General features: G+C 44.5%; 1 protein-coding gene across 1 annotated transcript; it reads left to right on the top strand.

Moving 5' to 3' along the window:
- The first annotated feature begins 811 nt into the window (after positions 1–811).
- Positions 812–23,982, top strand: LOC135911297 (uncharacterized). The gene is made up of 9 exons (XM_065443500.1): positions 812–833; positions 2,404–2,506; positions 3,698–3,873; positions 12,500–12,676; positions 14,979–15,110; positions 16,095–16,188; positions 16,847–17,113; positions 17,483–17,779; positions 22,898–23,982. The coding sequence occupies exons 2-9, from the start codon at positions 2,406–2,408 to the stop codon at positions 23,214–23,216; spliced, it is 1,563 nt and encodes a 520-aa protein (XP_065299572.1). The 5' UTR covers positions 812–833; positions 2,404–2,405; the 3' UTR covers positions 23,217–23,982.
- The last annotated feature ends 348 nt before the right edge of the window (positions 23,983–24,330 follow it).

Raw genomic sequence — 24,330 nt, 5'->3', positions numbered from 1 at the left:
CATGTAATAGTGCATCTAAAGCGGAAAACATTGATATGTTACACATGAATCTCAAGAAAGTTAATAATATGGAAATGCAGCTTTTGCAAAACACTTGTACACAACTTAACAAATTCACATAAGATATAAAATGACATATCAAATTTGTCCGCTTTGAATGGTCTTGTGGATGCCGTTTACAGAACCGCAATAACTGTTCTTGATTCAGAGCTATTCATGTGTAAACGTTGTGCTTCTATATTTTTCAAACTTTCGAACAATATTCTGGCCCTAAATCAATATTCCATTTCCAGGAGTAGCTAGAATTTGACTTTCTCTCTGAAATGTAAAAAATTTCGTTCAAATCGATTCAGGGGTTAACTAAGAAAAATGTTTTGCGTCTTACAAGTATTGGAATGGGCAGCGTCGGAGTTGGGCCTGAGCTAAAGCTTCCTCTTAAAAAGCAGAAGTGCATGTGTCGTGCGCAAAAAAGAATCTGCGTTTCCCCAGCGCCCAAGAATCTCTCCAAGTTCAAAGCGTCCATGTTAAGGGAGCTTCAATGAGCCCTTTAGGTTATTTTTCGGATTGACTCTTTCTTATGTATTTATGGAGTTATATATAATCGCCGCCGTCTTGGGACAAGATGGAAATTCGGGGATTCCCTAGCCTCTAAAGTTTACCCCGTGCTTCTTTAATCATCAGTGCACAGTACCATGCCAGCCATTTCACTGTGCTAATATCTATGAGCCCGATGAAAGTATTTATCTGTCTTTCTCTAGCTCCCTCATGACTACCAGCCACATTATTCAAGAATCACCGAGGGAGATGGCGAATCTCGTGCAAGACTGCTGGAGGTAGTTGGATAGATGTATCTAGTGGTTAGTTGGACGACATTATGGCATCTCCGATTAATGAATAGCGTCCATATATGCAAAAATGTGACGCTTTCATGAACATTATTTCGTATTTTCTGTGTTGTATCTACTGAAACCAAACATATTCTTGTACGTCTAGCTTGTTTTTTCATTACACTCAAAAGCGAGTACCAACATCCTTGAGGAGCATGCTAAATCTCTGCCCATATTTGGAAGTGCACAGTTTCGGAGAAATTTTGAAGAAATTGTTTGGATTGGATTGTAAAACTTTATTTGTCCAACAGATGTAGGGAAGCCTTTACTCCTTCCCACCTAGACGACGGCCAGGAGTCCTTGGACCCTAATGAAACGCTGGGCAGCTTGCGGTCAAGGAACTGTTAGCACGATTCATGGCCGATCCCCCACAGTGGGTTGCATCCCTTTCTCTATGGTTGCATCATCTCACTAGGTAGCAAGAACAAGAAAAAGCTTGCAGTGAAGAAAACGAACGCGCACGCCCCGCACGAGCCTCACGAACCTCACGCGCTTCTCAATCCAGGGCTCCGGAAAATAGAACAGGCGAGTTAGAGCACTGCTTCTTTTTTCGAACGTTTATTACGCGAATAGAAAAGAGCTTTAGTATTGCCCTGTATTTCTGCAGGAACGCCTCTCCCTTTATAAACGCCACTCACTTAACAGCTTCTTGTGTCATTGAGGACTAGCTGAGGACCATCAGGAAGGGCTAGCCTCTCTCGCTTCTTTCCAACAACGACAGGAGGTCTTTTTTTCCATCTCTTTATTGGCGGTGAGGTAGAGCCTTGACGTTCCGCCGTGTGAGACCTGAGCCCGAGTCGCGCTAAACCTTGTTGGACGTACAATAAAGTTGTATTCATCCATCCATCGATTGATTTTATATTGCGCCTCACCAATTACGCGTAGTGCAACGAACGCCGTGGATTGCACGAACCAACGAGAAAAGTGAACCAAAGGTATCGCTAAAAAATACCGGCCCTGAATTGCTTCTCCGTTGTATACCACTGATCGCGCGACGCCGGCCAAATGGAAGCTTCGCGGATGAATTACTACATCACCTACAATGCCCGAGCCCTACTCCCAGTTTTGCGGAACCCGTAGTCGGCTCTCTTTACTGCATTTGCTAACAGGAGCCCTAGCCTTCGCCATGCCGCAGGGATGTTGGTGAGACACAGCGTACATAGGGCGCTGTTTACTCTGCGTTCAAATTCTTCCTTGACACACAATGCGATAATTCGTTTCCCTCTGAATTGTAGCACGCTTTTTTACCTGGCCAGTGGACTCACTAAACAGAGCATGTTTTGTCCTATGGCCGAACACATGATTCGGAGCAGTAAAGTGTGCGAGCGCTGCCTAGCGTTGCACCATTCCCGCACTTCGCTCTCATAGACATACCGTGTATGACATAGCTGTACTTGTATGGCTAAACTGATTTAGTTTGGCGGTTTTCTTAGGAACGGAAAAGAACCGTTGTCTCTCAGCGTCGTCGGCCTTTCTGGTTTGCATGAATGTCAATATCATCGTGTTCCACTTTCAGGCATGCTTTTTGTGGGGAGGCTGTGTGCGTGCCTGGTGCTTCTGCACCGCCTCCACGCCTTGCCTGTGCAGAATACGACGCCATCGTTGCTACAATTCCACGGGTAAGACAAAGCACAATCCTTCTCTCCTTGAGCACAAGCTTGCACATAGCGCAAGAAATCATAGATTTCTCTTTATGGTTGGACCTCAACGGCGAATCGTGCAAACCTAGCAGACCATCGACGGGTCAGTTAGGCTATACAGCTCCTCACATCTTTCTTCACGCATCGACTGCATAAGTTGCTCACACGTGGCTTACCAGCTGTGTCTTTGTGCAACCTCTAAGTCATGTCAAAGTTGCACTGCCCATTATCCTCACAAACCATTACTACCAAGTACTAACCAGTACTAACCAGCAGCGTTAATTTTATCTGATTATTTCATCGTAAGTTCTTGTGCATTTAATATAATGAATGCTTTAGATAGACTTAAAGCATTTATTATCCTGAAAGATGATAGCAAGCCATATAGTTTTGTCGTATCTCTGTCAGCCATCTGGCAGAGTTTTGTTTCAATTTGCACTAGAAATATAACAAACTTTAACCGTTATGGCACAAACGTTAGGGCACAGAGTACAGAGCTAGTTATTGGATCAACTCGATGTCCACAATGGAACTCTCACAGTAAGTGCAAAACAAATCTCTCGTCCATTGTTGATTCCTTCATCTCGTTGTTTTTTCTGTGATGTTCCCTATATGCATCACGATGGATGTCCTGGCGCAATATGTTTTCTTACAGAACATGTTGCCATGTCTGAACTTAATGCCAAGACTCTCTTTCATTGGCCGGCGTACGGACGCCTGCTACTCATGATAGCGACTGGCACGATGGCGGGACGACCGCTGCAATAAACGATAATCAAAGATCTCACTTCCCAAACATTTACGTAAGAAATGTCTTGCAAATTTGGACGTCGATTTTTTTTTTGTACGACACCTCTTCAAATAGTTCCAGTTGGACATATAACCACTTTCAGGGTAAGAAAATCTCCTTATAGAATTTTCTACGCGTTGATAGCCACACAGAAAAAAAGATGCAATGAAGCATGGCGCTTACGAACAGGACACATCAAATTTTTATAAGGTCTACTGAAGTTATAAAATCAAGCTCAAGAAATTACTGCCACTACGTGGAACCAGTGCTAAGCGGACCACGTGGAAAATAGCAAGCGCGTAAATTTAATAGAGATCCAACTGCCCGATACGGACACATTACAAAGAGCGTGATTGATATGTTTCTTCGCTTATTCCCAGCGATGAGCGAGGTGGCCACTACGAGGTTGTTCTGGACGAGCCTCTCAGAGGGATGAATGCCTTTCGACTCGACGACGGCTTGGAGGGCTCTAAGCTGGCTGCAGGAGAGGAGGACGACCACATGGGCCAAAACTACTACAACAGGATACTGAGGAAGAAGGCAGCGGTCACTCGAGGTACGCAAGCCACTGATTTCAACCCGAAGCGGTCTGTTCCTTACTTCAAGTCTCGTGTTTTGCTTGTGGTAACTTCCCAAAACCATGAATCCCCAACTGGCCTACACCCACACTCCACTAAGTATACTTCTTCATGCATGTAAAACCCTGCTTTAAAGGTAGCGTGTGTCAAACCGACAGCAGCTGAATCGGTTAGCGCGGTGGGCTCGCAACCCGGATGTTAGTGGCACAAATCCGCCGCCCGACAAGTAATTTTTATTTTTGGGCGGCTTGGGTTTTTTGGTACGACAACACCAACACCGACGCCGACACGAGTGCGGCAACACAAGCTTCGCTTGAAAAATAAAGAACTAGCCCCTGTTAGAAACCAGTAACCCTGTAATGCTTGCCACTTCCACTCATGTTGATCTGCATGAATGCCAAACACTTTACCGTGGATTATTAAGCCCACTTTATTTATACAACGCTCCTCGTGTTCTAACACACTGAGAAATCGGAGAAATTAGGGATCCAAAAAAATCAAGTGTGTACTATACGGTACACGCACAATCAGGCACTCATACAGTCTGTAGCGCACAGGGTAAAACATATTTGCTACCCCATTAGGTCACAATGGAACTAGCCACCTCGATCACCAACTGACTAGTGGCGTATCAGAATGCATACAAGTATATTTGTGTATCACGTTCACGCAGGTGCGGTTTGGCATGCATGTAAGCGCAACGTTCAGGCGGTAGCCGAAAGCTCGCACCCGTTCTAGTCAGGAAGCGAAGGAAGGGGTATGCACTGCGCCTTAGTGACATTGCACCAAGTGGCGGGCACCCCTCCCGCTAAAGCAGCTCATATTAACATATTCCAGCCAATCAAATCAAATCAGACTTTATTTCAAATACGCTTTTTTGACAGATCTCGTTTGCTGGTTAATCTAAGCACATTGTGCTTGTTAGAAGACCAAGCAGCAGGTGGTACAGCTTTCAATAGAGATATGAAACATACAATTACCGTTCAAAATTATACAACTTCAAAGTAAAATATTCTAACACACAAAAATATTATGTGCAAAATTGAATTATGTGCGAACCAGCCTACGATTACTGATATGTCTCTTTGGAAGATTTGACATTCCGAATTATAGTCATTCATTTGTAGCGCTATCGCAGTGTCATCAGCGTACTGAAAAAGTTTTGATTTCAGTGGTAGGAGGCCGAGATCTGAGAGATATAAATTAAAGAGTATTGGCCCTAGCGTGCTTCCTTGGGGCACATCACACTTTATTCATTTGAAATTGCTGTAGCTATCATCTAGTTTAGCGCATTGTAGTCGATCAGTAAAATAATTTAGAAAAAAAATTATAGAAGTGATCTCTGAATCCTAGATTCTTTAGCTTGTTGAGTAATATCTTATTCTAATGGGAGACTTTAACACACCAGATATTCACTGGCCCTCACTATCGCATCACAGTTGTTTAGGTAGCGAACTAATTAACTTTTCTTTATCTTTTGGGCTTACACAAGTAGTCACTGGCGCAACAAGACAAAACACACTTCTTGACCTGGTGTTCATTAGTTCAGACCTTGTTGATAAGCTGTCTGAGTGTGAAATTACTGACGGCATTTCAGATCACAGGGCAGTGTTCATATCGCTAAACTGCACAGTTTGTAAACCGCGTGCCGAAATTCAAACTTTTTTCGACTTTAATCGCTCAGACGACACGTCTATTCTTGATGTCTTATCAGAACGTTTTGAATCGTTTTGCACACTTAGTAAAGACTGTGACGTGAATACATTAGTTCGCCAATTTGAAAACATTATAAAGCTGTGTATTCAACGCTTTGTTCCGTTAAAAACTAAGAAAAAAAATCGTGCCCTCCCTTGGATGACTAGAGAAATCTTGCAGTTATCACGCCGCGATAGAAGACTGAGACGCTCAAAACGCAGTAATGACCCTGATGCAATTGCTAGATTCACCTCTGCCAAAGAGGAACTAAATTTGAAAATGAATACGGCCAAAGATTTTTTCTTTCATATCGAGCTGCCAGGTTTACTAAGAAATAATCCTCGGAAGTTCTGGCGTTCTGTCATGCCTACTACTGAATCTTCATCTTCATTGACTATCAATGATGAAACTATAAATGATCCTGCACGCATCTCCAATGCATTCAATAACTATTTCCATTCGGTGTACGCAAACGATTCTCATGTCTGCCCTGCTTTTGATAATGATTCATATTTTTCTATTTCCGACATTTCCGTTGATGTTAATGGCGTTCTTAATTTGATTCTAAATTTAGACACAAAAAAGTCTAGTGGCTCCGACGGTATTCCTAATTCCTTTTTACTTCGTTATTCACAATGGACATCACGCTATCTTGAAATTATATTCAGTAAGTCTCTAGATACAGGAATCGTTCCTTCATCGTGGAAACTTGCAAGAGTAATACCCTTGTATAAAACAGGCAGGAAGACAGACATAACGAATTACAGACCCATTTCTTTAACTTCCCAATCGTGCATAATGCTGGAACATATTATTTACAAACACATAATGGATTTTCTGGAGTCGAACACCATTCTAACTAATGTTCAGCACGGCTTTAGACGTGGTTTCAGTACTATCACGCAGTTAACCGACTTCACCCATGACATCGCTTATCAGTTGGATCTCGGTAAACAGATTGATGCTGTCTTCATTGATTTTTCTAAAGCTTTCGATTCATTACTTCATTCTCACCTCTTGCAAAAATTAAATGCAATACTAAAAAATTCCCATCTGGTCAATTGGATCGCTAGTTTCCTTTCTAACCGGTCCCAATACGTCGACTTTAGTTCTGCAAGGTCATCCATACTTTAAGTAGGCTCCGGGGTTCCTCAAGGATCCGTCCTGGGTCCTTTATTATTTTTAATTTATGTCAATGACCTCCCAAAACATGTTTCCTCTAATATTCGTCTTTATGCTGATGATTGCGTCTTATACGACGTGATTGATTCCCCGAATAGTTTTCAGCGATTAAACGATTCCTTTGTCTCTTTCAGTGCTTGGTGTGAAAAATGGAAAATGAACATTAATTTAAAAAAAAACAGTTCTTTTGTCCTTCACGAAAAGAGCAGCACCTGTAATTGCGACATATTCATTGAATGGGTCTCCTTTAACCAGAGTTCGACAATGCAAATACCTTGGCGTAACATTTACTCACAATCTCTCATGGACTACACACATTGACCAAACATGTTCAAAGGCCCTAAAACAGCTTGGATACCTACGTCGTGCTATGCAAAAGGCTCCGAAAGCAACAAAACTTCTCATGTATAAAACTCTTGTTCGCCCCATTATCGATTATGCCGCAACAGTCTGGTCACCACATAACCAAAACAACATAATCAAACTAGAAGCAGTTCAGAAAAAAGCCGTCCGTTTCATTTTACATCGGTATGACCGCTATTTTTCACCGTCGTCCGCCCTCCCTACGCTGAATCTAACATTACTTTCAGTACGTCGTGATGTGGAATCATTAAAATTTTTGCACAACATAATTAACAAGTCATACCACACTTCAAACACAGCTTGCATATCTTTCACCAAGCCCTCTTGCACGCGTAATTTCCACGAGCTTAATCTTAACCCTCTCTATGCCCGTACAAATACCTTCAAGTACAGCTTCTTTCCCCGCACAACAGAATTATGGAATTCCTTGCCTGGCTCCGTTCGTTCACTCCCGATAAGCGAATTTGAAATTGCCGTCTATAAAAACCAGTATTTTTAACTATTTAAATCAGGTTTAGTTTATACTTGATGTGTGCGTATTGCTGTGTCGTTGCTTTTTATGAATTGTTGAAAACAATTTGTAAGATTTTGTAAATGATTGTAAAGATGTAAGAGTCAATGTTGATTTCACTTTATTTTTGTTCAACACTGTTTTTACCCACTCCTGCAATAGCCCTCCTATGGGGCTGCAGTATGTACAAATAAAATAAATAAATAAATGTACCACTGTGTCAAAAGCATATGACAGGTCTAAAAATAGGGCTAAGACTACATTATTATATTATATTGATGTACTAATATAGTCAGAGAATTCTTCAAGCAGATTAATTGTGTTTTTATTCTTTGTGGTACCAAATTGCACCATGTTATTCAGAGAATACTTTTCGCAGAATGACTGCATTACAGAGACCACACATGTTTCCATTATATGCGCTCTTCTGGACAATATCGCTATTGGTCTGTAATTTGCTCAATCACTTCTCCTTCCGTTTTTGTAGACAGGTCTTACGACTGAAGTTATTTGTTCTTTGGGTATTATGCCTGTTTCGAAAATTCCGTTTAAAATCTTTAACAGTACTTGTTTGAGTCTGTGAAAGTTGAAGTACAAATTTCGAGGGCGGATTTTATCAAACCCCGGTGGTTTGAACTTTGCCATGCCTTGAATTATCATCCAAAGATCAACTTCACTCATCGCTGGAAGATAAGCTGAGTGCGCACATGTGCGTTTCGGCTCGTATTCTAAATGTTGGTCACTCTCTGTTTTTTTTTCAGCTTCTCTGCTGCAGTAATAAAAGTTTCATTAAATTTATTGCACAGTGTCTGTACGTTTTCATTTGGGAAATTTGTTTTTGCGGTATCATCGACGCTAGCTCGTTTGCATCTGCCCATTAATGAACGATACTAGTGAACATAATGTTAAAGGACCCCACCGGCTAACGGCAAGCAATCGTTGCGAGTGAGGACAAGCGTCTGCCGAAAGCATTTTTGCACTAAATAAGTTCACAAGATCCTATTCCAGCCAATTATGACGTTGGACACGAAACAATATGAAAGACCACATCCGAAAGAAAATATATAACTTCTCTGCCCGAGAAACTTTGATCGCAGAACCTTGGTGAATGCAGCGCCTGCTCCAAGCTCGATCAATACTAAGCCAGAATTTTGTTCATCCATGCCACTTAAAATCCTTACCAGTTCCTTTGAAACCAAGTCAACAGCGCATGTTGTACCCTGTGAGTGACCACTGCATGTGCACCCTTGCGACGCGGTGTCTGACAACTATGCAATCGAGCAAATCGCATGCTCCATTCTGTGCCTAACAATACGGGGACCCAAAAATTACCGGAATTTACTGATAAAGCACATGATCATTATCGTTTTTTAAGTACAACTTTAATCACTCTCAATTTACTTTCCATTAATACTAATGCACTTCTCCAAACGTTAATCCCATTGTTGGAAGCACCTTGCAAATTTAGCTTTTTTGATACCTCCTAGCGCCGTCCTGACATTACGTTTCACTTCGTCGACTTCCAAAAAACGCTGGCCTTTCGAGTTCCTTTTCATCCGACATAACAGGAACAGCCCGCGGGATCCAAATCGGGCAAATAGGGGGCGGGAGTCAAGGCAGTCTGCGTTGAGGCCAAAAATCGGCGAACAATCAGAGCCGTGTGCGCGGGAGCATTGTCGTGATGCCGGAACCACTCGCTGGAATTGCACAAGGCCGGATGTTTTCGCGCCGCACTTCTGCGCAGCTGTTTGAACATCTAGTTGAACATCTAGCTGTTGATCACCTAATTGTCTTCTTCCTTTACTGTGACGTTCTAATTATCGGTGCTTTTTGCTTTCGCAATAGAGTGTGTAATCTCATGCAGTATTCATGTACTCATGTTACCCTGTCGTGTGTTCAAGCGTATTTCTTTCTTATTTTATTATTTGTTTCTACACAATGATTTGTTGTTATGTTTCTTTTACTAGTATTTCTGACAACAGCAGGTGATTTAGGACCGTAAACGCACACACACCTGACTTCTGTACACTGTTCGGTTTATTTATTTAGGCATGCTGTATTTGTTATGCGCCTTGTCTGCCAGTATTCGGGGGTGCAGACCTCGTCAAGCCTGATGAATGGCTTTTTGTCTGTACCCACCAAGTGTCTTTGATACTGAAATAAAATGATTAATTGATTGATTGATTGATTGAAATAGAATTGTTGGTTGAAGGTCTGGTATTAAGGGATGAATTCTGAACGTGCGATCCCTTCGATGTAAAAAAAAAAAAAGCAGACCAGCATTCCCCTCAAATCCCATTTAACCGGACGGGCTAGGTGAGGCAGGTGACTTTTACTTACTTATCTGTCGCTTAGTACTTTCGGGGTGTAGTACCCACAGCGACAATTAAATCAACTGCAGAAATGTGTAAATGGAGATACGGTTCTATCACGCAGGCTATTTCGCGATATCTTTGTCTTTGATAAATTTCACCTGACTGTCTAAAATTTGCAAATTAGTTGGTTTTCATACCTAATCACAATGTACGCATCACATGTATATTCGTTTCATTTCTTTTGAGTTGCACGTGCAGATTCTTTACTGTTGTTTAACTTTCTTTTAATTATTGCTTTTAATAAATGTTCATTTTTAAAGTGTAACAGTATATATTTCCGTGGCGCTAACATTAACCACCCGAATTTCAATGCGCTGTTAATGATTATGTATGTATAAAGATCTACGCATGCCCAGTGAAGTGGATATGTACCACGTGTTGTACTACTGCAGCTACTTACGAAAGCTTATTGTTTGCACTGCGGATGTGTGCGATGCTGATGTTGCCTGGTGGTGGCCCCCTGGCCTCGACAAGCTGTATGTTTACAGCTTTCTTGCCAGAGTGGCCTGCAACACTGTACCTTGTACATGTTGTAAATAAACTTGACTTGACTTGACTTGACATGACGCACCGCCTGTGATGATTTTATTTGAAAATTCTAGAACATCCATGACTGCGTCCTTGACTACATGACAGGCTTCTACGTGACGATCCCTTTGATCTTCGGTGAGAAGTCTGGACGCGAATTAGGCAGCCACTCATCGCATTTCCAAAGAGTCGTGCGAAATGCGCTGAATTTAGCTCTAGGATAACTCGCATAACTCTTTGAGTTTCTCCATTGTTCTGCGTCGATCTTCTCTGATAAGATAGATTTTTCTGACGTTGTCCTCGGCTCAGGCACTTGAAGAACGAGCGTAACGGGGCTGATCTTCCATGTACAGTTCCAGTTCAGTTCAGTTCAGTTTTCAGTTTTATTCCTTAAAGGCCCCCATTTCAGGGGGTGTTACATAAGGGGTGGGATTACATTTGTAGTGGGAAAAACAAACAGCGATGGTGATTTAACATTGAAGGTGATCTGTTACGCGTTCTTGAAAAGCAGGTGTTGAAGCGATGGCGACGATGTCATGGGGTAGGCCGTTCCAGTCCGTGGCTGCTCGAAGAAATAATGAAGCTGAAAACGTAGTAGTACGTGATAGTGGGCGGGCAACTTGAAGGGGATGACTGGTGCGGTGAGATATGCGTGATGCGGCGGCGATATACGGTTCTTGATTGAGAGGAGAATAAAAGAATTTGTGATAAAGGGTGAGGCTAGCAATGCGACGACGAAAAGAGAGGGGTGGCAGTCCGGATGTAGCTTTCAAGGATGAAACACTGACGTCATATGAGTATGAGGAATGAATGAATCGGGCAGCACGATTCTGCACAGCTTCCAATGCGGTGATTAGATATGCTTGATGTGGGCTCCAGATGGGGGATGCATATTCTAATTTGGGTCTTATAAGCGATTTATACGCGAGCAATTTAACATGTGGTGGGGCAAGACGAAGGTGGCGTTTTAGAAAACCGAGTGTTTTGTTTGATGCTGAAATGATGTTACCGACGTGAACCTGCCATGATAGATTAGAAGAGAGGGTGACTCCTAGATATTTATATGATTGTACTTGCTCAATCTGTGTGTTAGAAATTAAATATTGAAAGAGATATGGATTGGGACGACGAGTGAAGGACATGAGTTTACATTTACTAGGATTGAGGGACATTAGCCAGTTATTACACCAATTTAGTACGCTGTTAAGCTCTGTCTGAAGAGTGTATTGATCGTGACAGTTATTAATGGTGCGGTAAATAACACAATCATCTGCGAAAATTCGAATACTACAGGAAACATGCAGGGGCAAGTCGTTAATATATATTAGGAATAGGAGGGGACCGAGGACAGAACCTTGTGGGACGCCTGAAGTAACCGGGAGAGATGTAGAGAGATGGCCGTTAAGATAGACAGACTGAGAACGGTTAGTTAGGAATTCTTCAATCCATTTGAGAATATTAGGGGGAAGGTTCAGCTTTGAGAGTTTTAGTAATAGCCGGCGGTGGGGAACCTTGTCAAAAGCTTTAGCGAAATCAAGAAAGATGGTGTCGGTCTGCATATTACGGTCTAGATAGTTTTAAACCAAGAATACCATTCGCACACTTGAGTTTTACTGAGGTAAAGTTATTTGTAGGTTGCTTGCACGTTCTTCGTGAGAATCTGCAATTTCTTTGTGTCCCCAGTGCACTACAGACGTACACACACAGAACTGCCAGCGAAACCACACGTGTCGTTGTCGCTTGGCGCCACTTGGCATGCTGACTCACGAGAGGTACTCCCACAGCACCCTAGTGGTGATGCCTCATACTACTATAGCACAGAATGCGCAGGAGTAGGATACCAGTTATTTTTAGGGTCCCCCCATCGTATACTATACGAGCAAAATATGCGACATTATGGGCTGCCCACATGTGGTGTCGAGCGTTCGCACCTTCATTCTTCGGCGGCAGGGCCCCGTCCGCAGGTCCGGCCCGAGCGGCACGAGAAATGCGATGACGACCGGGACTGCAGGCGCTCGCCCAGCCAGATCTGCATAAAGCACGCCGGAGAGCTGCACGGCCGCTGCCAGTGCCCCTTCTACCGTCCCGTCGAAGCCACCTTTAACGGCGTCGTGCGTTGCGTCACCGGTACGTGGAGGCTCGGTGACTGCAGGGTTCTGTTGCGGAGCACGAGGTCACGGGTTCAATTCCTGGCCCTGGTGGCGGCATGTTTACGGGGGCGAAACGCATGTGCACTTAGATTTGGGTGCACGTCAAAAGAACTTCAGCCGGTCAACATTAACCCAGAGCGCCTCCACTACGGCGTCAGGCTACAACTCAGCTCTTCGTTGTTGTTGTTGCCTTCGTGTCGGCACGCACAATATTCGTTTACGGTGGCATCTTCCTCAACGGCGCCTTAATGCCTACTATAGACTTGCTTTAGCATCTGCATTAAAATTGGACGTTAGCCTTGTCACCAGGTTTTGTGTGATGGCCGAAACTAAAGAAAACAATCAATCTTAGCGGTCGTTTGTGGATAACTGACAACACAGTTATTTCTTCAGCGAAAAATAATAGGTTTCAATAAAATTACTTGTGCGTTGCGCTACGTTACCATGATCGTGTGTTCAACCGCAGGATTTTGCTGTCGTTGAAACTTGCTTGAATGCGAAGGAAAAGCTCCATAATGTGACTATTAGCCCGAGTTCACAAAAGTGCTATTATGTAAGTTCCATCCGTAACTGCGCGCCAGCGATATTCATGTCGCGATGTTCGTTATAGTGAGTGTCACCGGGTGCTCAATCGATGGCCGTGGGAAACTGACTTCGCATAAGTTTTTCTTTTTTTTTAAATACAGGCTCTACAGTATATCCTGTTCCCGCTTCTATAGTATATTGTCCTATGTGACACAAGTTTTCTATTGGTCATACTCGCTCGTATAAACTTGGACGGTGAATTATTTTCATCGTTATTTATTTACGACCATGTTATCATATAGCTACATATCTTTTGAGCACTCCTGCGCTTGCAAGCATAAGTTCTGAAGAAAACAGCATCGGTACGAAGGAAAGGTACTTCGCGTCACTTTATTAAAATGGTTGGTGCAATTCCAGCGTGATCGAGGTGACCCATCACGTGGTACAAAATGCCTACACAGCGCATGTGGGATGCATTACAGCGTGTTTAGGTTGATTCCTTGTTTGTTTAGGTTGATTCATGTGTCGAGCGGCGTAATGTTTTAAGTAGACAAACCAACACATTTTCATTGAATATTGGAAACGTAACCTTCATTGTTTTACTTCATTTTCCGCCAAACATTGCTTTCTACATTATATACGGGAGCATCACGTACTAACACCATGATCTGATGTTAAGTCTCGTCGTAGTGGGAGACCACGGAATGTCTTTAGCTGCCTAGAGCTCTTTAACGTGCACCAAATGCAAGATACTCGAGTGTTTTACGCATCACCCCCCCCCCCCCCCCCCTTGATTGCGGCTGGCACCGCTGGGATGAAACCCCTAATCTCAGTCTCAACAGTGCAGCGACATAACAGCTGAGCTACCGTGGCTGTTTACATTACTTTCTCTCCAAGATGTCTAAACAGTGCAAATGGTATTTCATAAAGCATCAGCAGACGAATTCAGTTACATACAGTATGAAAGAAACAGGCTAGAAAATAAAAACACCAATGTAGCGCAAAGGACAAGACGAACGGCGGCTATCAACTGAAAGGTCGCACAGTGGCACAAAGGAAAGAAGACAAGAAAACTATATTGGCATGTTCATGGCAAAGCAGCGTCAACGCGTTAATCATGGCAAAACCTGTATACACTCTCCAAAGATATCCGTTCAGGCCGGACAATTCATCTTTATACAAGATATCCGAGGGCTAGCTTCCATACACACCTCTATTACTAATAGATATGCCATCACCACAAGACGCACTTTTCTATCATTTCTACTTCTGAACAAAGTTTATTTACAGTGAATTTTAGGAGTAAGTTTGTGATTGCCCCAGCGCACCGAAAGGTTAGACGTTGTTTCACCGGCCTACGATCGTTTGTTCTTTATTAGTCGTTGATTGAGGTGTGTCTATGATTGTCTATGATTATCTATGATTTGATTGACTAGTGTGTCTATGATTTACGTGTTGGCACTCCACTGACATGAACATGCACAAGAAATTATTGTTTTGTGCGCCTCTTTTGTCCGCCGGCCTTTTCATACCATGATTGTCTACTAACTTGCTCAGTCTTCTGTCGCTCTGAGCAACGTTTTTCACTGCTGTCTTTGTAATTGTGGACATTTAGCACTCTTTAACAGTAACTTTCAAACATAGCGTACTTTTACCATCGGTTAGTGTTTCAAGAGTGGCACACTAAAACGTAACTTTTCTGAGGTGTCCAACGAAGACTTATCACTAACAGTTGTTCGTGTCGTTGCGTACAGCCAAGGACTTGTTTGACGAATGCCGAAGCAGCGAGGAGTGTGCGGCCACCAACCCGTACCTGGAGTGCGTCAACCGGTTGTGTTCCTGCCCACCTCCCCACATCCTCAAAGACCACGCTGAATGCATCGGCGGTGAGCAACACCTTCATGACACTTGGCTAATCCCTCCGTGCGCGCTTTGGCTGGCTGTTTTCGAAAGCGTTATCTTCGCTCTCACGACTCTATACCTCCGTATTCACCAATGCATAACTTGAAGCCCGTGCTTCATTTGGATCTAAATGACGCCTGGCGCAAATGCGCCTATGACGGTCATCCCATTTCCTTCAGCGCGTTCACAAGAGGTGTCATTTAAGGCTAGTCGATAGATTTTTGAATACGGCAGTTAACTCTATCGCGCCAACCACATCGAACGAACTTCTAGCAAATTTTCGCGATCTCACCAACTAGCATATAGGCCCGACCATTCGACGACATGCGGGATTTCCACCCCTATGGTAAAATTGGCACTTTTAACTTCCTCTGGTAATGCAACATGCAACTTAATACGGTCACGCCGAAGTAGCTTTGTAGGTTTTAACTTCTTTTTTTTTGTTTTTCCAGTGAGCGTTTGGTATTTATGTCACTGAGTAATTTGATTGACGTGTAATAAAATTTGAAGGATTATCCTTTTACTTCTTGTATATGACCACACTGTCGATATTCCTCATAATTACCGAAGAATAAACTTGTGTATTCATATTTCTGAGCTAAATAAAACGCACTGTTGGAAAGGATTACGGAAATATAGTCGGCATTTTATTATATTTGAACAAAGCATAGTGCGTACCTTTTTTTTTTACTAATGATAGAACCTCTGTCACATTCATATTTCTTCAGTTCTACTTAGCTGGCGTACACTACGTCGAAAGACTGCAAAACGAAGTGCCTACATTTTTCGTATTTCGTAATTGCTTCTGTTTCCAGTGCTTTTCAGTTAATGTTTAACTCGAGGTCCCATCACAGTGCTTCACTAGGATATTTTCTTTTATATTGTGTTCCATCCGTGTATCTCACAAATCAACGGATAGTAAACTCGAACGGAAGTCAAAAGCATGTAGCTTTTGTGGCTCTTAACAGGTGCCTCGGTACAGGAGTGGATCTCCTGGCTAGTTCCTGTAGCGGTCCTTGCTCTCGCAGGAGTTGGAATGGCTGCCTGGCTGATTTCAAAGCGGTAACTACTTTACTACAGTGGAGCCTACTTTAAGCGGAGCCTACTTTACCTACATGCTCATACGTTTGCAAGTTTAGAAACGTTTTGTCGCTTAGAAAATGTATTTTCCGCTTTAAAGCAACATTAAATTGGTGTGAGACAAATGTAACTAACGAAAACCATTTTTCACATTAAATTTCGCTAATCACTTCTTTTTTACCGTCCTTATACCACAATTACCAGATACACAAGTTACAACACTTGTTTTGCGCAGCGCCTTCTGCGGATCATCATTAAGAAAGCCTAATTTTTTGTCGTATGCGCAATCCGCAAACCTAGCCTTTATCGTAGCTCAACGGCGATTTAGAGATGCAGCTTCTGAATTAGAATGTGCATCATATCGCTTGCCATAACACAATTATCTTAAGATAGCGGCCAGACATGGAAATGTTCTCAGACGTGACAAACAGCTGATTAATTTTTTTTCGCATTCGCAGCTAATAATAGAGTTCTCAACCATTTAGTGGGCGCTTAACTTCCACTGTCAACAAAAGCTATTTCGCGCACTCAAATGATCATCTATAGCTTGCATTAGAAATTTCCTTTTGCTTGCTTTCATGAGCGCGAGGGTTCATAAAACTTTACCTGAAGCTATTGTTTCTGCCTGTGCTGCCAACAGCAAGAAGTCCAGCTCGGGTTCGGGCAGCAGCGATGACAACGACGCGGAAGGCGCGCCGGCTGCCGAACCCGGAGCGCCTAGCTGCCGCCAACAGCCGCCAGTGCAACATCAGCAGTCGACACAGCATGCACCTGAGTCACGCTATCGCGGTTACAGCGGCGAAGACGGCGGCGCAGTGCCCAGGCGCTATCCGCACAGCGACGTGCTCAGCCGCCTCAACGTCCCGCCAATGAAGGACTGGGTCCGCGTCCCGAAGGGATTAAGGGGGTGAGCTTGCCGTTAGATTCACAGAACCGGGTATTCTTTTTCAGCTGTTAAAGCTGTTACAACATTCTGGTTCAGCGAGAGACTCCCTGTTCATGCAAAGAAACATAGCCTCTTCAGGGCCTAATATGGTGCCCTTATTCATATTTATTCCAAGAACCCCTGTATTCAGCAGATAAGGGATATATCTTGCTCGCATCCTCGAGAGCTTCGCAGAACAACACTAAGTGCACTAATCCCACCTGGCCGATTGAAGTTCACATCGGACAGTCGTCAAGCGGCCCGCCTGCCCTCCATCCCATTTTTTTTTCTTTGTCGCGCGCATTGTTTCTCTATGTAATGGCATAAATTCGTGCCCTTTCGTTAATCCAGGAACGCCCAGGGCTCACTGGATGGCGCTGGCGGAGGAGGTGCCGCGGATCACAACCGAGTGATGTGGGCCCAGCAGGCGTTTACCTCTCTGGCGTCGCCCATCTACCAGAACAAGCTGGTCAGGCGCCTCATGGCGGGCAAGGGCGCCTCCAGCTCGTACCCGGACTCGTCCAGCGTCGCCGAGCCAATGCCACCCCGCTCGGCGATGGCCAGTCCGGCGCCACCATCGGCCCTATCGGCACGCTACGGCAGCGAGGTGCCGCCGCTGCCCACTTCGCTGCAGGAGTCTCTGCGCAGGTATCTGTCAGATTCGATTTGGCGTCATTCCATTGTGATCATTCGTTTTGAATATGTAAGCATTTCTACGCCTACCCAACGAGAAAACCACCCGTCCGTCCCATATGTCGATCGCTTTCAAGCGGCGAGAGCACAGTGCACACGAAGCTATCAGTACTCGGCGCACTCTGCCCTCGTCTCAGATCGCTTTTAAGATAGGGTCCTGTGGCCGCGGCATACGCAGCCGCCCTCGGGGTACGGTTGACCACGGTCAATAATGGTTCCCATCGAGAAGAGGTGCCGTCATCGACCACGCCTACGTACGAGGTCTCCCGAACGGGGAACAGTTCAATTACGTCACGTACAGTATGCACCTGAGAGGGCTCACCTTCCACGAAGCTGTGGCATCATCCAAACGCTCCATCATTTAAGGCGAATGAACATTGCTACTACTCCGCTTCTTTTCATCGTCTTATGCTGGTCTCTGTTGACATTTCGGTGTTGCAACCGCGCTTCTTCGTTTCACAATTTGTTTCGCGATGTTTCTCTCAATTGTACCAAACACAGCAGCATGCAACGACAAACAGCAGGTCATTAGTAGCAAATGCTTCTGCATCATTAAGATTACTCCCACAGGAGATTCTGCGCGTATTTTTTTCTTGTAGTGCCGAGGTCATAGTTACGCCATTTTCCCTGTGTCGTCGTCATTGCATTGTCATTTTGTCATCACGCCGCCGTTGACGCGTCGGCGTCATTGTACCGCTGTAATCATAGCGTCGTTAGTCATGGCATCGTCGGCACGCCTTCGTTACCATGCAGTCATACTAAGTCCGTAGTGATACAGTCGTTATGAAACCATCGTTGTCATGTCATTCTAATCATGCCATCGCTGTCATTCGATCATCATGCCATCGCCGTCACTGCGTCGTCGACACACAGTTGTGGCCATGCATTCGCGCTCATACTGTGGACATAATTCCATCGTAGTGTTTCCATCATCGTCACACCAGCGTCGTCATTCCAGCTTCGTCTTTCCGTTGCCGTCATGCCGCTGTCAATCCAGCGTCTTCGCACTATTGTCGTTACATCATTTTCACCGTGCTGGCGTCATCATTCTATTGTTATATCGAATGGTTCCATTGTTGTCATTCCGTACTAGTGATTCTAGTGTTTTCATCGCTTTGTTGTCATCAGTACATCGTCGCCATGCCATCGTCATGACATCGTCATGGCATCGTACTCCAAGCCGCTGCCATGCCTTCGTGATCGTTCCATCGTCATCATCCTCTCGTCGTCACACCAGTGTCATCTACTGTCGCCATGCCACCGTCTTCGCGCTATCGCACAGCGTTGTCGTCATTCCTTCGTCGTCTCGCATGGGACCAGCACATTCTAGCACCACAAGTGCATGTTGAACGGGGTATCTCCGGGGGAAAATATGTCCGACTTAGTCTTATGTTCTTCTCAACCAGCAATGTATGTATGTATGTATGTATGTATGTATGTATGTATGTATGTATGTATGTATGTATGTATGTATGTATGTATGTATGTATGTATGTATGTATGTATGTATGTATGTATGTATGTATGTATGTATGTATGTATGTATGTATGTATGTATGTATGTATGTATGTATGTATGTATGTATGTATGTATGTATGTATGTATGTATGTATGTATGTATGTATGTATGTATGCGCATGTGCGTGTGTGTGCGCAGAGCCGTTCTTTTTTCTTTTGTCTCGAAAGTCAGTAAAACGCCACCACTCCATAACTGTAGCATCAGCGAAAGGTGTCTCGCACGCCAATCGCACTACATCGTTACCGAGTAATTCTACTCATATGCTACGTCAGTTAACGAGTTCTCACCGGTCACCAGGCTGAGCCGGACAAACCACAACTACGCTCGTGCTCATGGTTGAAGGGGGTGCACCAGGCACGTACCCAGGGGGGGGCCCGGGGGGGCCCGGGCCCCCCCCGAAATCAAGTGGCATACCCCCCCCCCCCTCCCCACCCATGCCACCACTCCTCACACATTCCTAAAGCGCCGCTAGATTAATGTTGAGACTTCGCACCTGTTCATCGGTCAGCCTTATGCTGCCTTTTTCGCTCCTTTTAGATGGCGGTAGTTATCGGCATTTCTTGTAATTTGAAGGACAGTTTTCTCGTAGATTCCGCACCCACGCGATTAACTCGAGATGCGGTCAGTTGTCACCATCTATTCAACCGTCACACGCATAGCTGTTGCTTTTGTTAGTTCAACCTTCTTTGTTTAGGCTGATCCTGGGACCAGGAGAGGGATGCGGCTGTTACTCAGCTGGTCTGTACTCTCATGGAACGAGTTGCGGCCGGAGAAAACACCAATTGCGTTTAACTTTTCCCTTTGCTTCATTATTTCCTTGAGTTACGGCTCGCCGCGATGCTGGCAGATGCCCGGAACCATATACACGTGATATGGGTTAGAGAAGGTGGGAAATAAAATGATGTGAAAGAGCGTCCATGATGAAACCCTGCAATAACCCTTAAACCCATAAGCAAGATGACTGTCCCCAGTTACCTCGTCTGTTTTTCCTTAATTATATAGCACTTTTCGTGCAAAATTGGAAACCGGAAACAAAAATCGCAAAGAGTTGAGAAATTAAGCGATCTACTAAGGAAGAGAGCCAACGCAACAACCAAACTGCAAGCAAAAGCGAATATTAAAAATGTTAACCGTTGTTTATGAGAATATTTATGGATCAACATCTTTTTATTTAAAAAGGAAGTAGAGAAAACGCCGCCGGAAGTGGAGAATAATTACTTGCTTTGAATGACGCTTCTACAGTCATCGGTCGAACCACCTCACGTAGCCACTTCTCTGCTGTGCTTATGTGGGTGTTTTTCGAACCTTTCTCGGTGAGCGCAGTACGTCTAGAATCGCAGAGTCCTGTGCTCTACGAGGTTGTATGGGACTGGCGGCCGCACAGCGTTACGCAATTCGCGGAACTGTCAAAACTGATCCACAAGGCGAAAATAACTGATATTCGAAACTCTAACATGTGAAAGACTGAAGAAGCCGTAAAAAAAATGAACGCAGCCTGAAATCAGTAAAAAAGAAACCTGGCATAGGACAAACCATGATGTATGCACTAAAAGATAAGAGGGATAATATCATAAGCAATCTCGAAGATACAGTAAAAGCAGCGGAAAAATTCTAAGCTGACCTGTATACAGTACCCAGAGGAGTCACGATGCCTCACTTAGAAACAGTAATGAACAGGATACAGAAACTCTCCTATAACTAGCGATGAGGCCAGAAGGGCGCTGCAAGACATGAAATGATGAAGAGTGGGAGGAGAAGGTGGAATTACAGTCCATTTAATCAAAAATGGAGGAGGCATAATGCTTAGAAAACTGGCGGCTCTTTATACGAAGTGTATATTGACTGCAAGGGTCCCAGAAAACTGGAAGAATGCAGACATTATACTTATCCACAAAAAAGGAGACGTTAAAGAATTGAAAAATTATAGGACCATTAGCTTGCTCCCAGTATTATATAAGATATTTACCAAAATAATTTCCAATAGAATAAGGGCAACACTGGATTTTGTCAACAAGGGAACAGGCTGGCTTCAGGAAGAGATACCTTACAATGGATCACATCCATGTCATCAATCAGGTTATCGCGAAATCTGCAGAGTACAATAAGCCTCTCTATGTGGCTTATATAGATTACGAAAATGCATTTGATTCAGTAGAGATACCAGCAGTCTAGAGGCACTACGTAATCAAGGACTACAGAACACTTACGTAAAAAGCTTGAAAAATATTGCTACATGCGTGTGGTATTTGTTTGTTTGAACGAGGTGCATGGGCGCCATCACTCCAGAAAAGAGGAGGAAGAACGAACTGCGCTCGCGCTGTGAATCTAACCGGTCAGCGCTGCAACCATTGTTGTAAATATAATCTGTAAATAGTTTCTCGTCTTACTGGCTCGTCCTTCGCGTAAGAATATATGCAGAGGTTCTACAGCTACCTTAATTCTACACAAGAAGAGCAGGGAGATACCTATAGGGAAATGGGTCAGACAGGGAGACACAATTTCTCCAAAGCTATTCACTGCGTGCTTAGAAGAAGTCAAGCTGTTAAACTGGGAAGGCTTAGGAGTAAAGATCGACGACAAATATCTCAGCAACCTTCGGTTTGCCGATGACATTGTTCTATTAAACAACAATGCAGACGAGTTACAACAAATAATTGGACACCTTAACAGAGAGAGTGTAAGAGTGGGGTTGAATATTAATATGCAGGAGATGACGATAATGATAAATAGCCGGGCAAAGGAACAAGAGATCAGGATCGCCAGTCGGCCACTAGAGACTGTGAAGGAGTACGTTTACCTAGGTCAATTAATCACAAGGAACCCTGATCATGAGAAGGAAATTCACAGAAGAATAAAAATAGGTTGGATCGCATACGGCAGACATTGCCAGCTCCTGACTGGAAGCTTACTATTATTATTGAAAAGTAAGGTGTGCAATCAGTGCATTTTGCCAGTGCTGACATATGGGGCAGAGACTTGAGAACGAGTTAAGAACCGCGCAAAGAGCGATCGAACGAAGATTGCTAGGCATAACGTTAAGAGAGAGAAAGAGAGCGGTTTGGATCAGAGAGCGAACGGGTATAGACGATATTCTAATTGACATCAAGAGGACAAAATGTAGCTGGGCAGGTCATCTAATGCGCTGGTTAGATAACCGTTGGACCATTAGGGTTACAGAATGGGTATCAAGAGAAGGAAAACGCAATCGAGGACGACAAGACACTAAGTGGAGCGATGAAATTGGGAAATTCGCGGGCGCTAGTTGGAATCGGTTGGCGCAGGACAGGGGTAAATGGAGATCGCAGGGAGAGGCCTTCGTCCTGCAGTGGACATAAAACATGATGATGATGATGATGATGATGATGATCATGATGATAAAGGTGGTGGGCCCCCCCCGAAAAAAAATCCTGGGTACGTGCCTGGGGTGCACGTAGTGCTGATAATTATCCACGTACCTTTAACATTACCGCTAAGACAAAAAGTGTTTTAGGCTGCGCTTGGACACGGCAGGTCAGACCAGCATTCCCAAAGCGAATTCTCGCCGAATGCGCAGGATTGCGGCGGCCAGTGGTCGTTCGTCGCAGCGCTTGCAGCCGCATCGGCGTCGGGCCCCGCTGGCCACGTGCAGTGACGAGGCGTCCTCGTTCCGCTCGTTCCCGGTGCATGCGGCCCGCTCCGGCAAGTCGCAGCGCTATGCAGCCGACGACGACGATGACGATGATGAAAAGACGCGGGCGCCCTTGAGAAGACTGCGCAGCCGCAGCAGCTCACGTTACTCGGCGGCGGCACGTGAGCCGAAGGCGCGAAGCGAGTCCAGCGACGCGCTTCCGGCGTCGCCACGCAAAGTGTTCTTTGCAAACTATAAGAAATAGAAAATATACGTGTACGTACGCTGTTTGATTCGGCTGGAGGTCTTGAATCTTAGAAGTACTATACATCTCTCGCTACTTTGCTTCCACCTGCTCCGCACGCTTACCCTGTTGTCCGCATTGCCTATGGCCCAACTTGGTTCTGCGAGCAACATGAGGCTCTTAGCCCGTGTCCTGCACGCTATCGGTTGTGCGCTTGAGGAGCACGTACAATGGGAATCGTGCTTGTCTGCAGCGGTCACGACCGATCTGCTCGCCGTCTTTCGCAACAAAAAATTCGCCGACGATTACGATACCCCCTAGTGCAAAAATTTGAGCGCAGCTCTTCAGGTGTTTTGAATGTCGCTGGTTGTGTCGCTCATTGCTCAGAAAGTGTGAACACGTGGCTGAAGAAAGCGGGAAAGCGGCGGAGGCGCAGGTGAAGCAGCGCATGCGCAGTGGGTGCGAAGCGCACTCCAGCGCTTCCTTTCCATATATGGTATCAGTGGACGCGCTCGCCGCATACCTTATTAAGGACGTTATCGGTGACCGGGTGGTGGTGCTCGCTACTATGGCGCCATCTCGTAATTGGTCACCGCCGTGATGCATGTCTCGTGCGGCACCCCACTTTCCTCCTCACTCTTTCGCCATACTCTCCTCCTCCGCTTTCCTCCTCACGCTCTCTTCGCTGCCGCCGTCTTGCATCCACCGCTGCGCTCCGCTCATTCGTTCTGCCGGTCACACCGATGCCGAGGCCTGTACTCAGCGCCGGAACGAGCGCGTAAGAGCGGCGCTCTAAAGTACAAGCCCACGCCTCAATAAGACTGCGCATCGTCAAGCCGAATCATGCCTCAATGCGCTGCCATAGGGCCTGTCAGGTTCTTTTGAATAAATAAATAAATGTTACAAAGTATTATACTGGACTGTTTATATATATATATATATATATATATATATATATATATATATATATATATATATATATATATATATATATATATATATATATATATATATATATATATAGTGCAACTTACTAGGGCCTGCCAGTTGCTCTTCGTTCTCCGAAAAGCCAGGACGTGCGTCCAGTGAGCTCCTAACATCCCTGCCTTTCTCTCATTTGCCTCTCTGTTTCTCT

This window comes from Dermacentor albipictus, chromosome 1, assembly GCF_038994185.2.
Source record: "Dermacentor albipictus isolate Rhodes 1998 colony chromosome 1, USDA_Dalb.pri_finalv2, whole genome shotgun sequence".
NCBI classification, from domain to species: domain Eukaryota; kingdom Metazoa; phylum Arthropoda; class Arachnida; order Ixodida; family Ixodidae; genus Dermacentor; species Dermacentor albipictus.
Note: the sequence above shows the minus strand (reverse complement) of the source record. Positions and strands in the feature narration are given on the sequence as shown.

Bases quoted from the DNA above. Each gene is read 5' to 3' on its own strand.
- LOC135911297 (XM_065443500.1), top strand. From the start codon at position 2,406: ATGCTTTTTGTGGGGAGGCTGTGTGCGTGCCTGGTGCTTCTGCACCGC. The intron at 3,874-12,499 runs GTACGCAAGCCA...CTTCGGCGGCAG, and splicing joins GAAGGCAGCGGTCACTCGAG to GGCCCCGTCCGCAGGTCCGG. The intron at 17,780-22,897 runs GTATCTGTCAGA...CCGAATGCGCAG, and splicing joins CTGCAGGAGTCTCTGCGCAG to GATTGCGGCGGCCAGTGGTC.